We start from the raw sequence: 17,474 nt of genomic DNA, 5'->3' as shown, positions 1-17,474 counted from the left end.
CAGTACCGAAGCCTTTTAAAATTTATTTATCAGAATGGCAATATCATCCCTACAGAAAATTAACTGGGCAAATAGGATCAAGGAAGAAAGGTAAGAGTTATACACACATTTAATCCTCTGAAATTAAATACTGATGGCTATGCTGCTCTCCTCCCATCACTCCCCAGCTCAGCACTGCCACAGGCCACAGTTTATACAGATATTTAGGTAGTATTAACAATGCCGTGTTGGGTTCCTGCAGTATTATTCCCTTCAGCTGAGCTGCTCATCTCCCCCAGTAATGCAGAATGCACCAAGCTGATGGCAAGCACAGGAACACACTCCGTGGCATCCGCCCCTACTGCATTCTGAACTCTGCCTTAGTGCAAAGCTTTCCACTGAAACATGCAACCAGAGCACGGGAGAAACATTTCAGTGTACAGTAAGAGCTGAGCTGTCGTGCAGACAGCACCTTTTTAAAGCAGGATCCAGACAGCCAACTGACTCACAGCCCCACACACCGCTCTAATTGCACTTATAAACCTAGAAATGAATACACAACTCACACTTTTGGACTCACACTCGTGCTTCCCTCAGCCTGACTGACACCTCTTAGCACGAGCTGTACTTTCATGGGTTGAAATCTCAGTTCAGAAACGCGGCACAGAATTGATTCCTCCTGGAGCTGATGTTACCTTTACAGCCACTTTCATATAGTGCAAGGATGGAAAGCCACTGAAGAGAGCTGCCCCATTCTCCTGGTTGATTATTCCCTCTTGTTAGTCAACCTCCTGGCTGATTACTCTCACTGCCTTCCTTTTTGATCAATGCCAGCATTACCGTGGCCACCAGGATGGCTGGAACAAGAAAAGATCTGTCTGAAATGAATCCAACAAAGAAACTGCCCTGTTCCTTCCACCTGGCTACAGAATCACTCCTCCTGGTGTGGGACAAGTGGTGAGATGATGATGGAGAAAAAGAGAACTTGGAGGGGATGGGAAGCAAAAGCTCCTGCTGCTCAGCCAGAGCCAGTGGTGTGTGCTGGACTACACTGGTCACACAGCCAAGCCCCCACCCCCAGGCATGAAGGCTCTGGTTAAAAAAGGAGCAGGAAGAGACAAGTTTCTAAAATAAGCAGAAAGAAACAGTCTCTGGAGATGCCTGTTTCAGAACTCGATGGCTACCCTGCTGAAACAGTTCCTTCTTCTCTCCCTCCAGAAGGTTTCCTAGCAGTAGCTGAGGGCCATGCTTTTCAGTGTGAATTTTATTGACTGACAGAATGAATCCCATTGATATTTCTGAAAAAAAAGTGGGGGGAAAAGAAGGGATTGAAGAACCAAACAACCTTGGTGACATGGAACAATGACACAGAGACTACAAACCTCTAGCAATGACCTGCAAATACTCCTGACAGCAGAACTCCCTCAGCAGAGGGGGTTAATTAATTACAATCCCCAAGTTGCCTGCATATGAAACAACTCTAAACATATCTGTTTGTACAACTATTTACTGTAAAGAAGCAATTCACTATAAAAGAAAGGACTAAAGTGGTATCTTTCTTTTCTGTTTTGAGAGAGGCACATTACTAAGGCACCAGTACAAAAAAAAAAAAAAAAGTTTTACACTAAGGAATTACTTTTGATTAAAGTTTTCAAGTCCCAGGAATAGATTTTCCCACAAATCTTAAATTGGTAATTCTTCATTTATGACCTTCACAGCTATCTAATTTACTTAATCAGTGTTACTATGATACTGAAGTATAGTCAAAATACACCACACAGTAAATTCCAGGATCACCATTAAGAAACTATGTGATGCCTTCTTCAATAAACAAGCAGATATTTGGGATAAACACTGGTGCTTGAACTGCTGGCAATTTTAATCAAAAACCCCAATCCTAAACTCAGCCTACAAAACTATTTGTTCCCTGGATGCAGACCAGCCTTGTGATGGTTGCCCTTCACAGAGGTCCAGCTCCTGACCTTGCATCATGATGGATGAACTAGCAGAGCATCCCCGTGCAGGGAAAGTGAATTTGATGGGAAAGTGAATTTGATGGACAAAAGTCAAGAAGTGCAGTCCCCAGAGCAGGGCTTTGCAACACACCAATCCAAATGGGAATTCTAGAAGTAAGCCTTCCTTCAACAGCCTATCTATCTACCAGCCTAACACCACGGCTCAAGACCACAATGTTCCTTCTGCCCCTGGTAACTTTACAGACATGAACGCAGAAGTTTCTGAACTGCTTGCAGTAATATGGAAAGAATGGGATGTTATCACAGACTGAAGTGCAAAATAAAAAATTCCTTAGCACTGAAATAACTTTTACACAAAAAGTTCAGTGCATCAAGACTGCTTACTCAAAGTGTTTCCTGAGAAAACTTTAAGGCATACACACTTCAGCTACTGTGATGCTACAGCATAAAAGAAACAACAGTATTTCACATTGGACTTAACTTCTGTCAGTTATTTCTAAGTTAATGGAATAAAACATGTCTCCAAATTACTTCTCTAAACACTGTTTTAGAAGGGCATTATATATTTAAATAATATATAATAAACTAATTAAGACTTAACTTTCAATTACAAGAGTTAAAATCTACAGAAAACTGATTTTCTGCTTAGGTTAGGGAGACCGGCTCCTCCATTCCAGTATGGTTCTGTAAGGTCACCTGCCACAATTAGTGTATGTCACTGCTAGTTCAGAAGATTCCCCTGCAGGGTTGGGAGCCCCAAAAGAGATGAGAATACACATTTGTGCATGCCCAAACCATGAGAAAAGATACCACAATTGTACCAGTTTGACACTGAAACTCCTGTGCCGCTCCCATGCCCAGTAAGGCAGGCAAACACCAACAGTAATGCAACTGCCAAGACTCTGAGTTACACTACATTACTACCCACAGTTGATTCATACAGCTCTAAAAATTTTCCCACAAGATCAAGTAGCTTAAAATTCACCAAAAAGGACAGAATGCAGTGGGAAAAAATCAGTAGGTGTTAGGTTCTAAAATACCGTTGTGTCTTTTGCTGAAATCTCAGCATGGGCACCGACAACACATGGCCTCTTCAGCAGAATAAATGAAAATGTTCATGTACAAGTAGGAGCAGGCTGAGGCCACAGCTCATGAGAACAGAGCTGGAGGGCTGTTCATGGTATCATCTTGTGTCCCTAGAGTATGGGGTGTTTGTTAGTTTATATAGGACACAGCTGCTTCAAGACTCAACCACTAAATTCACAAGCACCCACATGGTTTGACCAGTTATTGCTCTTACATAGAATTTGCTCATGTTTGTTTCTGGGTTTCACAGGAGCTCTCAATTTTCTCACAGTTCTAAATAATGGAATGAAAAGTGACTGGGTATTTTTATGCAAACTACTTTTTGGTTTTGATTTGAATTATGGAATGGAAACAAATCTGCCCAAGTTAGGTGCCTGGCTGCAGGGAATTGTGGTGGGGAAATTTTTCTTAATGGAAGACATAAATTTCATCTATAATCAGAAAAAATACAAGTAGAGGTTTCAGAACAACTGTAGATGATAAAGTTTTCGGGTATCTGACATCTCTTCACAATGAGAAAGATAAAATGCTGTAGATCCAGCTGGGACATGACAGAAGGTGGTAATGGATCCCAGATATTTTACAGTATTGTGGCGTTCACAGGAAGTAAGGTAAATGGGCTCCAGTCCCTCCTCAGCCCCAAAGGGTTTGCATTCCCATTTTCTGGGAATGCTCTATCATCCTCTAGTATGAGCTTTAATTAAACCTTTGTTCTGCTACATAGAACAAAAGGCACAGAGACAGAAATACTGATAGTTTTGTCTCTAGTTTACCCACTGAAGGGCTCACATAGAGCCAGATAAAAAGATATAAGTGGGTTCCAGTTACTGTTCCCTGTAATATTTACAGCATATTGTCCATGAGAAAAAACAGACACTTGGGTTCATAATCTGGAGTACGAACTTGGTATTTCTTTCTCACCAAATGCTCTACCCTCAGGTAAAACAGATGTATGCTCACACTCAGACACATAAGAGAGCCTCAACTGCAAACCTCCTGGGTCGTGGATGATCACTCTGACCTGTGGACGCTGGGCTGAAATCCCTCTTTACTTGCAGACCTGACCAATCCAAACTATACAGACTTCTCTAGGGACTTACATTAAAAGTGAATACAAGGAGCTAAATACAAGGAACCAAAGACAGCCAGGGAACTTCTAGAAAGCCAGAAAAACCTACAGAATGTAGACTATTATGGAACATAGCAAACGTATAAAGGCAGGGTAAATTACATACCATGCCTGATTTAATTGTATTTCTATATGTGTTTCACTGTATTTCTGTGTTTTCACTAGTAAAATCTATTGACAATTTCTCTCAATGACAAACTCCTGCAATTGGCTACACACCTAAGTAATACTCATCACAAGAAAAACAAGTGCCATAGCAAATTGTAAAAAAGAATACTGCTACTAAAGCCCACTCAATTTATTCTCAGAATACTCTGAGCTGGAAAGGACACACAAGGATCACAGAAGTCCAACTCCTGGCCCTGTACAGGACAGTCCCAGGAATCACACCACAATTTGTCTTTTCATTAACGAGCTCTATTTCAGAACCCACACACGTCACAATGTCATGCTGACGATGATGAGAGAAGGCAGAAGAACAGGAAAGATTCACAGAGGCAACTTGAAGATGAAGCTATGACAAAGAGCCTTCATCTTTCTAGTCAGCAAACCCCAAAGTGCAACCTTGATCTCTTCCCTTTGTTCTCAGGCTTTTTGGAGAGTGCTGTAGTGCAGGCAGGATTAACACTGGTTAGTCAGCACCACTTTTGAAGGAAGAACATTTCTTCAAACAGTGTGTGTACACATTGCCATGCACAGACAGCTTGTAACTCATGGCTAGATCTTCACAGTACTACCATTCCATAAATCATTACCAATTTAAGAACACTGCTTTGCTGTATTAACCATCCTTGTCCCTGGCTTGGTTTGTATGCACATGAAGAGATGATTTGTATACCACTTTCTTGACCTGTTGCATCATAATTTGAAGCCAAGATTCCACAGTTCAGGAGTTACCCTGGGAAGCATCTCAATGCTTGAAAGACAGGTAGGACTTCAACACAGCTCACAAGAACAAGCAACCTGTGCATGATGACCACATATATGAAACATTTTAAGAGCCAAGTCAGGTACTCTTTCTCACAAAAATGTTCCTTTTTATTTAAATTTTTTTACCAGGCAGTTATCCACAAACTGCAATTTACAGCATGAACTCTGATAGCTACATTTTGGAAAATTAGACTAACAAAGCAGGTGTATTGTGCTTAAATTTCAACACTAAATTAGGAGAGAAATACAACTCTGCATGCTGTCCAGCAGAGCACTCAGACTCGCAGCTACACCTCATTAAAACATCAGCAATGTGCTTTATGTGTTGATCACCTTTGGCTTACACCTAGTTTAAGCTATAACATTTACATTCCTGACAATCCAATCTGCAACTACAGCTTGCTCTACATTTCTCAAACTGTTGTGCCTATGAAATCCTATGTCATTGCATCCCACCCACAGAACCCGAGGATTCATACAAGGATACAATGAAGCTCTTTGAATTTCAGGAAAGGACAAAACACTGTCCTGTGCTGCTTAGGCTGCTGTGCAAGCACCCTGCAAAGGCAGCACCTCCCCAAGCCTAAACCACTGAAACACACCAGGCCTATTGCTACTTTTTTTTGTTTTTTATTGCTGCGGTTGAAAGTGTTTGCTACACCTACAGCACCTCTATACATGCAGAGCTAGAAACTTTCCTCTTTAAGGATAAATATACAACAATATGCACCAATAACAAATGTATGTCATTTTTTCCCATTAAAACTGTCACTGTCAAAGATATCCCTTTTCCATGCTCTTCCAAACATAAGCTTCCAATAGTTCATCACAACTTTACTGACTCAAAGCATGTTGTCTCCAGAAATTTATAAGAATTATTACTGCACTCAATCTTGCTGTTATCAGTAGGCATTTTTTCCATAACAAATATTTCAGGATTTTCATTATTATAAGCATCTCTTCACACAACTGTGATTAAAACAGAATTTTAAAAATCTGTTGTTTCACTACTTTTCAAATGCTTTTAGAACCATGAGTTGTTTTTGCCATAATAACTTAATTTCTGCTCTAGTCTACATATAACACGATTTTTTGGTGGGAGAAAGTGTGAACTGGATACTTAACTTGTTTACATAGCTTTTTCCAGCCTACAAGACTTCTTGGCTACATTTAGCATTTCCATCACAGACAGATTACAATCAAGAATGCCACATAATGATTTAAACCATTCTAGTAGAAAACATGGGGGTCTGTTCCATGTGTATTAAATTCCTGCATACTCTGCACCACTTACTACTCCCATAAAGACACTATTTAATTTTGTGCAACTTAAACCTCACATTTATCCACACGGGGAAATGAAAAGTTTAGTTAAGCATATAAATATAGCTCTTGCACAGCTGACTGTAACTGATGCTTCCGAGGCTGTACTGCCTCCACGACTATCACAACATCTGGCTAAACTTACTTTAATCCAAGCTTCTCTGTTAAAGTAAAAGCAGAACAGAGGCAAGTATGTTCTTAAGTAAAAAGCTAGAGAGCTTCAGTAAATGCGGTGTCTCATGTATCTATTTCTTTAAGAAAAAACAATTGCAAATGCGCTGCTGGCAATTGCTGCAGGTACTGCAGGAAGCCGGCAGCTGGCACGCCACAAAGAGAACACTCAGCGGAAACTCGTCTGTCGTTACATGGCAGAGTTCACCCACCAGGAGCTAGTGCCACCAGGGCACAGTTTCAGCAGCCAAAACCCAGATGAAAGCAAACTGCAGCTGAAAGAACCAGCAGTGCTGCAGCATCTCCGCAACAGCAACCTCTGCCCCTGTGCCAACACCTCAGAGAACTCCCCCACCTCTATCCAAGCCAGCTCCACTTGGACCTTGGGCCACCCCTTTCCCCTCTGTGTCAAATGGCACTTTCTGTGAGGCTCAGTGAAAACCAGACCTCCACACGGACAGAGGAGTGCTGAGCAAACAGCTCCTAAGAAGGGGCAGGTGGCTGTCAGACTGGCTGCCCTCCAAAATTACACTGAAGGCTCTCTGCTGCTGAACCAGCCTAAATTCAGGCTATCAGGCCAACCACCCTAAGCTGATCTTGGATGAATTGTTTATAAATGCTCGGCAACACACCCAGCCAATTTGAGGAACTATTCTGATTTTATTTTTACAGGTTATCAGAATAAATTAGTTGGCTGAAAAAATTAACAGAAGCAAAGAACAAAACATTGAAGGATTTTAGGTTTGTTGTTGGTTGTTCATATTTTAGTTCAGAATTTGAATAGCAAGCACATAAAATAATGTTTACAGATAATATTCAAATATTTAACATCAAGTTTTTAAAAAGATTCACTATTCAAACACAATTAGAATGAGACTTGTACTGGAACAACCCTTGTCCTCAACATTCTTAATGCCAGTGTCTACAAAAGTGATCATGTAGAAACAATAAAAAACTGGTCATCCCACAGAAGTACATACAGCCTTATGAATCTGTATCTATGAGATTTTGAACAGAATTTAATTCTATATATATTTAATTTTTCATATGTATGCTATATATTTTTGTGTACATAATTAATGATGATTATTAATTCAATGGCAGTGATAAAAGACTAGGCAGAAGCACAAACTGAAACAAACAGTGAACTTTATCCAGATTTTGATGCAAATTTGAGCACTTGCAAAAAGCTCATCAATCTCAGGAAAAAAATAACTTCAACTTAAAAGACTTTTTAATAAAAAAATCAAAACCAAAACCACCCAGACTCATCACAAAGTACTTCATAAAAAGCAGTTCTGGCCAGAACAATCTGCCTATTCATACACTTCTGCTGCTTTCCAGAGCAGATTTCAAGCCTGGAGTCCACAAGCTGCTTCTAAGAGCACTGCAAAAGATAATAAAAGGTGAGGTTTCTCACAGCAGCCAAGTACATCTACCAGTTTGCTACTAGAGAACCCAGGAGACAGCTCAACTTCTCCAGACCCTAAAATTGCCCACTTTGCACCCTTCATTTCTCTGGTGCCAACTACAGAAGATACTTCTGCCCCTTAGCTGAGCCAGCGGAACAAGCTGAGCAATAACACCTTGCTGAGTGATTTCTCACCTGATCTAGCAAGTTAAGATGGTTTACTCAAGTCAGAAGAGCACTGAAGCAGGCACGAGCAGATGCTGTGAGGTTCCACAGCAGTTTATGCCAACTTATCTCTGGACTGCCACAGTGGCACACACTTTCTCTATGAGTTGCACGTTTTCCCCTTCCTCCCCTGGCTGTGAAGCACATCCCTCACAATGCATATGTGATCTCCCAGCTGCAACAACTGACCTAGCTGAAAATTAATTTTTGGCCAGAACAGTTATTTCAATAACTCAATGTACAGCCCTGTAACTTCCACAGCTGATGCAAGCAGGATGGCAAAATCGCACAGTTACTGGCAGGAGGGACAGTTGAGACCTAGCACTGGTATAAACTGCTGCAGAACCACATTCCTATGAAAATTAAACACAATTTTAGTTGAATTCATGGCTCAAAAGCCAATGGAACATTTTACAAAATATGAAATTCAGATAAATTTGAAAAGCAGTTGTCTGCTGCAGAGTTTTGAGTTATCACTAATGAGTGAGGTTTTTTTTTAAACTCTGCAGCAACATAGCATTAAAATTGCTTCCAGCTACAACAAATGTTAATCATATTAAATACAGATATTCTTCATTTAGAAAGTGAAACTGTATTGTGAATTATGCACCAAAAAGAGGCAGTATTTGTGCAAACTCTTTTATTACTATCCAAACCAGACAGCTGGCAATGGCAAAAATGCTGGCAGCAATCTCCCATAGTATAGTTACTCCTTAAAGCTGAAGTTGAGTTTTTCACTGAAAGGAGATATCTGTAACATAGCTGTGTAACATTTTAGTCTAGTTTTTAAAAACTTGTGTAAACAACATGTGTAGTGGAGGGAGATAACACAGGAAAAAAATGTTTGTTGCTGTTTATTGATTTTATTATGTGGTTTTTAACAACCTATAGCTGGTATGTACAGCATGTTCTTCCAAAAAAGGAAATTTGCTGTTTCCTTTTTTATGCTGAAGTCCACACCCAGGAAAAATTACACTGAACTTCTTGTACATTAATTTCTCACACTGATTTGTATTTGCATATAAGTGACAAAAACAACACAAAAAATCATCCCTGTTTTTGAACTACACAGAACAAGTGTTACCTTCTAAAATGTTAAACTTTCAGATGTTTCGAAAATGCACATAAGTTATATTCATATGTCACTGAAAGACAGATTTTTAATCTATTCTGCCACAAAATCAGCAAATTGACAATTAAAAAACTGTCAAGCCTTGTATTTTATGCAGATGGGCTACAGCATGCCTTTCAGCTGTGGGACAATCTCCACCTGGCATCACAAAGTCAGCACAGTAACACACACTAAATACAACCTTGCAAAAGCACAGAAGGAAGCTCTGAGAAAGTAATTATTGACTTTCTCCTAAGCCCACTAAAACTAATTTCCTAATACACAAGAAAATAAAGCATCAGTGTAATAAGAAAAAAGCCCAGCCAGAATTCACTGGCAGCAACCATGCTTACCCTAGCCAACCCTGTGTATGGTGATAGCAAAGATTTTCTCATTTCTCCTTTTCATTAGCAGAAGAGGGGGCATTTCATTTGCTGACTGGACAAGCATAAAACCTTCAGCCACCACTCCATTCTCAAAGATGTGTCAGCAGTATCAGAAGTCATCCTGATACAAAACTTATTCCAAATTTATTGATAACCAAATACTAAAATGTGTCATCTTTTGACACCTGGGAGAGTGCTTTGATTTAACATCAAAAAGATGAGGTTCTTTCATATCTGTCTCCACTACAGGCCTTCCTTTTAGTTGTACTCATCTTTATCCAAAACCTCTTTACCCAAGATTTGGAACACCAGACAGCTGAGGATCTAGGTGGAGCTGGATGTTGCCAATTCAATACTCAAGCAGCTGAACTGGAGGATGCTGGCCAAGCTACTGGAATGCCAGGTCCTTCAAATGGCCCCCTATGGTCCCCAGGATGCTCCTGGACACTCTGGTGACCCCAGGGCTCCCTGGAGGAGCACCCTCTGCTTTGTGGAACATCACTCCCAGCAGGTCTTGCCAGCCTACAAGGACCCAGAGCAGATGAGGAGAGATCAGATGCAGCTTCCTGCACACGGGGAAGATGTGGCTCTTGGTGCCACTGCCCAAGGTAAGCACATGTTAAGACACATTAAATTACAATTCCACCAAAGAAAATTAAGAAACACCAGAATAACAGCTTATCCCCCTTTCCAAATGGACACATCCTTACTTCAATATTTACCTCAAGGGCAAGATTATGCCAAACTACCCATCCCAGTCTCAGATTTGTTTTCCTGAGACCAAGTATGCACGGATATCCAAGATGTCACTTTGACTCATCACCATTTCCTAAGTGAAATACTGACTCCTTCTAAATTAATCTGACACAATTATTTTTCTTCTCTTTTAAATAACCACAGATCAGTCATCTTTAAATGAGGGTAAGTTCAGTGTTTCAGTTCAGCCCAATATATAATCACTGTTTTTCATTCTACCACAAAGGATGAGAAAAGAAGAAATATTTCTCTTCTTCTATTCAGCTTCCACATCAAAAATGCTTTTACTTCTATATCTACAAAACTTAAAATATATTGTTAATAGCTATAATAGAAAATTAAATGCAGGTATTACTTTGTAGTATAAATACTACAGAGAAATTTGTAGTTTAAAACAACAAGAATTCATACAAACAACAGCCCTTCCTGCTTTTACACAAGAATGTACCAAGAGCAGAAGTTAAAACTAAGTGGGTAAAAACTAGGACTAAGTTAAGTATGTGATCTCATACAAAACCAGAGCAGAAATAGGAGAACTACAAATATGATGCCAATCATTTGAGGGAGGAAATTCTGGCATTAGGTATTGTATATGTTGCAGTTTATGAGCATTATAAAGAGGAATCTGCACTTAAACATGGTCTTACAGATTAGAATTTTTGAGAAAGTGACTTTTATAGTCTAATGATTTGCTGACAAAATGTGAGAACTGCATTAATTAAACAAATATTTGCAAAACATTTTTCTGTGACAGAAAGGAATGAATAGGATGGTAAGAAAAGACCGATATCTTCTCAGCTCTTATGAGCAACAACAAAGTTAAGATTCCAGACTCAGTTCTGTTACTCAAAACTTCCCCTCTAATAAAACCACAAGAATACTGATGGCATTTCGTTGCTGCTGTTGAAAAAGAAACAAATGAAATACATGAAACTGCTTTTAAGACAGAAAGCATGTTTCATAAGCCATTTTGCATCTGACTGTAAAGAGAAATGAAAAAGATATAGCACAAAGAAATATCACTAAAATATTAAAGAGCCTCTGCTCAGTGACACCCCAAAGATGATTCCAAGTAGGAATTCTATGACCTTTTGCAAAAGAAAACATTAATATTATAGTCTCATCAGGCTAATTCCCCTACCATGTGCTTGGTTAAGTGCAAATTTTGTTAACATCTTTCTGAACATATCCAATCCATTAATGAGAAATTACAAAAGCCTAGGAAGTCCACTAACCACTCTGATTACTTTAAGAATAGAAAAATAATAGAAGGTGGTTATCACAAAAACACAGGATGTTTAATAGCAACATTCTGCTAAAGAGAGCACCTTTAGTAGTGAAAAAGGCAATCATATTATTTAGTGATTATAATAAGGTGCCTAGGGTCGCATTTTTCTTTCACAGAAGTTAGAATCTTCATTTCCTGCATAACATTCCCAACAATTGCTGCTCAGAAAGCTTAGATGTGTCTTACATTGGGCTAGAAACTCACACAGCTAAAGCACACAACCACTTCTTTCAGTGAAGCCATATATATTTTTACTGGTTCTTACCCTAATAATCCACATGTTGGGAAAGAAAAAAGTTCAGAGAAAAAGTCTTCTCATAAATTTATTCTGACTTACAGTTTTAGGAGTTCAGGTTATCGGACCACACCTATGCAGGACAAATTAGGAAAAAAAAAGAAATAGAATATGTCTTCCCATTTGTGGGTAAACACAAAAATGCCTTTGTAGGCTACCCCAGAAACGCCATAACCACAACAATTGACAGATACTGGTCAATATTGTGGTCCCCTCTGGTTACCACATGACAAGAAACATCATCCTTTATAGAAAGTTGTCAACACAATACACCACAGAGCAGAGCAAGGAGGAACTAGGCAGTAAAAAGGAGAACATATTTGTCACCATAAATGACAATAGTCAGCAGCACTAGAACTATCCAACAGATTTTAATTTTCTGACACAAAAGGAGCATTAAATCACACACAGATATTGCTAGTATCTGTCCAGGAGACAGAGCCACTGAATTTGTTCATCTATTCATCTGTTCTCAAATCTGTGATACTCCCTCCCTTTTGAAAAGCAAACAAACATCCTCTTCAGAAAAAAACAGCTAACTCTCCCCTAGAACAAAAACTTATTGTCATGTACAGGTCTGAGATGCGTTTGTCTAAAAAATATCCCTGCACACCTACACCAGAGCAGAAGCCTGAAAAACCTGAAGCAAAAGTGGCAGTGAGAGTGCGGCTATTAGAAGGTGACTTCAAAGTAAGGCAAGTGGGACGAGTGAAACAATTTGAAGAATCAGCAATATAAAGACAGATGGGAGATGAGAGGCAGGAAAACACAGACTGAACTCTGAGTTTTCTGCTGCTGGGAGACCGGAAATTTTCTACCAGGCACAGAATATAGCAGCTGACTTAAAAATCTAGTCATAGGGGAATAGTACACATACTGGCAAGTACTTTTTAATGACACTTCCAAAATAAATCTGACTACATATTGCCTTAATTACATTTTTAAGATTGATTAAATTTATGTAATTGCTTTATGAGCTCTACCAATAGATGCAGCTTAAAAGGCAAAGGAAAAAAGAAAAAAAGGCATTCCCAACAAGGATTCCCTCTCAGAGGGCTGACGGCAGCCCCTAAGAATTAAAAGGATGCCAAAGGGGATTGGCCATCCTAAAAAAAAGGTTGGAAAAAATAAATCACTTGACATTCTAGAAAAGCAAAGGAGACAGAATAGGCTCTGCTATTGTTAAGTATGCATTCTGTCTTCCCTAGACCTATTTAATCAATGTCTTTTCCAAGTGCCACATGAGGTGGCATGAGCAATCTTAAAGCTAGTGATTAATACTGATTTAACTTCATTTGAGCAATGCCTCACTGATTACAACAGTCTGTCTTACATGGAAGGGGTGCAAGACACATTTGGAAAGGAATGAGGAGGAAGAGGAAGGTCAGGTATACCAAAGGCCAGCAAGCTCCATCCAGCCCTCCTCCACAAAACCCACTTCCTACACCATGGCAGAACTACCAGAGAAAGTAGCACGGAATTAAACCCCTAAACCTCCTGTGCAGCAGTGACAGGGACACCAGCAAAGGCTGCAGGAAGCATCATGAGCAGGTCCACACTGAAGAAACCCACGAGCAGGAGAGGAACAACAGGGACCCTGCATGGCTGTCCACTAAAAGGAAAGGGAGCCTGATGCAGAACTAGAGCCTTTGCTTACTAAAAGGGTCCCATCAAGACAAGGTACTTTAGCAGCACCTTGTTTCAGCACCAAGAGCCACAGCCAAGCACGAGGCCTGTAGCACACCGATGAGAAGCTGGGTGAACCACAAGCAAAGCGTGCATCACATCACATCACATCACCCAGCTAAATCGAGACTGGGTGGAAAGGCAGGCATGACAACTATTTACAAACAACTGACTGGCACTCATACCAGCAGCAGCAAGGGAATTGTATTCAGGGCAAGGGAGGCCACAGCACGTGCCCATGCCATGTGTGCACGGCTCTTCCCAAGTTCACCTTTCTGCCACCCAAGTTATATCTACTTCCTGAGCTATTGCTACAGCAAACAAGCTTTCTTCAAATATGAACTACAGCAGAGCTACCCAATGAGAGGTATAGAGAGAATGGTTTAGAGAGAGGAATGGAATCATGAATCAGGAAGAAGGAACAGCAGGAAAAGTTCTCAGACAGTTTTTTTTTTCAGCTTTGGGACTCAACTTCCCAAAGGAAGTGGTGTAAGGCTAACCACCTGAGTCATTTAAAATACTCAAGACAAGACACTAAAATTCTGCAATCCCATCAGAAATTCATGCACATTCTTAGAGAAACAAGCATCCCTCCAATTTCACAAGGATGGGCCTTACTGGGGACATGGCACAGATCAGGCGCCTGAACAGAGACAGCAGAATGAGCTCCCTGGCTGCACCCACAGAGAACAACAGAGTTTTAACTACTGACATTTCATTTTGAAATAAATATGGTTCATTTATCATGTGGCTGGCAAACAGATACAGCACTTAGCAGCTCCAATTTTGATTAAGGTAAGATTATGCATGCCTGTCAGCTTTTCACCTTTCAGCTGAGACATCTTTGAAAAGGACAAAAGTTGAAGGTGTTCACATCTTAAACTTGTCTTGTCTTGCCAATCTATTGCCAATGGCTCACTGTTTTTGCAACCCTTATAAATAGAGCCTTAGGCAAGCTTGCAAAATGCTACTTAATCATTACCCAGCAGCAAGTAATATTTTTTGTGACAGGAGAATGAATCATCGGTTTTGTCGGTTTCATCGCTGCGATGCATGTGGACAATGAATGTCTTTGCTCTTAGTCTTGCTTAATTTAGTCTAATTTACATCCTTCTAGTAGTATAATACTACTTTTAAAAGGCCCATACAAACAACCAAGAACAACAAAATCCCCTCACTGCCACCAAGCTGCCTCATTTCTCAAAACTAATTTTCCTCACACTGCTACCATCACCTACCAAATTATCTGCGTGCCAGGAGTACAAGTTATTTAAATCTTTTTCCACATACGTAGGGTCCTGCTTAATTTAAACGCTTTAGCACACAAGAAGCATTAGCCGTGAGTGGTTCCACTAATCTAAATGGAGACAATCGTTACTCCTGAAAGTTTGTGTACCTTGGCATGAATAGGACTGTAGCAGCGATGGCAAATCTACCAGAAAAATCAACATTTTTCACCCAACAGCTATGTGCACATGTGCTGGCATGAATGGACTGCTCTATTCTATCAAGGACAAATGAAGAAGCAAACATGAACGCTGATCAGCTTCTTTTCATAAACAGTCACAGACTACCTAATGAGTTTAACAGGCAGTCAGATCCTTATTCCATAACATAAAGACATCTGACATGGGCCTGAACAGTGAGTCAGAATGAATTTCCCATCGCTCCATGTTTCCTTCCAACCACCAGTAACTGAAGGCAATAAGAGGAGACAAAGCAGTGCGGTACTGCTGTAAGATTTTTCAGAAATCCCCATGTGGGACACGGTACAGCGGCCTCGCATTCCCACTCTATCCCGACATAAGTTTATAGCAACTATAGAGGCTCAGTGCCAGTTTGGACGGATCGAGCAGCCAAACGCTGCACTGCGACCATCCCGTCATTCAAACTGCATGGACCCCGCTCTCAGTGCTCCCCTTCTGCGGATTTGTGCAGGTCAAAACCCGGGGTACTCAGTTCCTGCACTGCCTCACTCCGTTGGCTCCCATTCCTGTAACTCCAGAGCCCGCTTCCCGTACAAGGAACCGTCCTCCTCCGGCCGCCCGCCCTCGCCCACACTCCGGGGAAGCCGCCCGAAACTTTCCCAGCCGAGTGCTGCCCCAGTCCCGAGCACCGCCGGCGGGAGGCGGCGGCGGGCACAGGGCACGGCACCCGCACGGGTTCCGTCCCTCTCGGAGAGGAAGGCTCGGGGCGCTGCCAGGGGCGGCCGCTACTCCGCTGGTAGGGCCAGGGCCGGACAAAGGCCCGGCCGGCCCCGGCGGCACGGGAGGCCCGAGGCCGCCGTCCCGCCGCCACAGGAAGCCGCAGGCTGGGCCCGACACCTTCCCGCCCACAGCGCCGGGCAGGCACGGCGGGAGGCGGCGCCCCCTCCTCCGCCCGGGACCGGCGCCGAGGGACCCGCACTCGGGGCGGCGGCGGTTCCCGGCGCGGGAAACGGCGCTCGCAGTCCCGCGCCGCCCGCCGGAGCCCGCCCGAGGCGCTGAGCCCCGCGGCGGCCACAGGCACCGCTCATCCTGCTCCCGGCCGGCTGCGACCCCCCGCCCGTCCTCCCGTTACCTCGGCCATGGCTCCGGGCAGCGGGCGCGCTCCGGCCCGCCCGGCTCGCTGCGGCGGCGGCGTCCTGGGCTGGGCAGGGCTGGGCGCGGCGGGACGCCCGGGCTCGCTGCTCGCTGGCTGCCCGCCGCCGCCTGCTCCGAGCTGCTGCGGGAGCCCAGCCCGCGGGGGAGGGGAGGTCCACGCTCCGCTCTACCCGCCCCGGAAACACATTCCTCCCCGCTGCCGTCAAGCGGGCCGGGGAGGCGTCTGCGGCGCGGCGGGCAAGGACGGGGGAGCCGTTCCTGAGGCGGGGCTCGATGCCCGCTTCCCTCCGTGCCGCCCGCCAGCGCCTTATTTGGCGGGGTTTGCCCGCGGGCCGGCCGCCCCCGGGCTGGGCCGGGGCTGCCCCGCTGCCCCCTCGCTCCCGGCGGTGGCGAAAGGCTGCTCGACCCCAGCCCTTGTCCAGAGCTCTTCTCCTGCTCCCTTCCCTGCCTGGTTCCACGCTCGGGGACAGCAGGGAATCTGGGCAGACAGGGATTCCCTGTCCCTCTTGTTGGCAGCTTTGCCAAGAGCAGTGGAAGTCGCTAAGTGATGAGTGGGCTTGTCTGGTGCTAACACACGCCCCGAGCAAAAAGGTCGCTTTCCCCAAATCCTTCGGCCGGAGCCTGCTGGTGTTCGGAGCATGCTCTTGGCATTTCTGAGTTTCCCTTAAAATAGGTACTTGGGAAATTGCCGATTAAAAAAAATGAAAAAGCCTGCCATTCGACACCTTTCTGAAGGTAAGGTGTTGGGAAACACAAGCTATCAACTCACTCCACTGTGCCTTTATGTGTGGCTACTGGAGCTTGTGCCTGTTCTTGTTATTGTATGGTTAACTTAACCAACAATGCTGCAACTTATTTATAATTTCAATCACTTTCCTTCTGCTTATTTTCTAGCTGCATTTTGGAATAAGAAAGGAGTTATTCTAGTTTACTCAAGTGTGGCCTGTGATTCAACCCTGTGTTCCACTTGGGCAGTGCAGTGGTTTAGGGTGCAGTCTCACATCAGCTGTTTTAGCAGAAGCTTTTAATGCTGTCACAGCTGTAATTGCAAAACTGTTTTAGTGGTGTTGGAAAATGAGATTGAAATGACAGACTAATGCTTCAAGCAGCTCCATCGAAAGCAAGCGCAGGACAAATGAA

The 17,474-nt window shown here is 42.8% G+C and overlaps 1 protein-coding gene across 2 annotated transcripts in view; it reads right to left on the bottom strand.

The window, feature by feature from the left end:
• Positions 1–16,447, bottom strand: part of ITGB1 (integrin subunit beta 1) — a 43,440-nt gene extending 26,993 nt beyond the window's left edge. For both annotated transcript variants that reach the window (XM_074528316.1, XM_014270316.2), the window contains exon 1: positions 16,312–16,447. In XM_074528316.1, the coding sequence (XP_074384417.1) occupies positions 16,312–16,320 (9 nt within the window). In that variant the 5' untranslated portion in view covers positions 16,321–16,447. The remainder of the gene's footprint in view (positions 1–16,311) is intronic.
• Between the last annotated feature and the right edge of the window lie 1,027 nt (positions 16,448–17,474).

Source organism: Zonotrichia albicollis, chromosome 1 (assembly GCF_047830755.1).
Source record: "Zonotrichia albicollis isolate bZonAlb1 chromosome 1, bZonAlb1.hap1, whole genome shotgun sequence".
Taxonomy (NCBI): Eukaryota; Metazoa; Chordata; class Aves; order Passeriformes; family Passerellidae; genus Zonotrichia; species Zonotrichia albicollis.
This window is presented reverse-complemented; position numbering and strand designations above follow the sequence as displayed.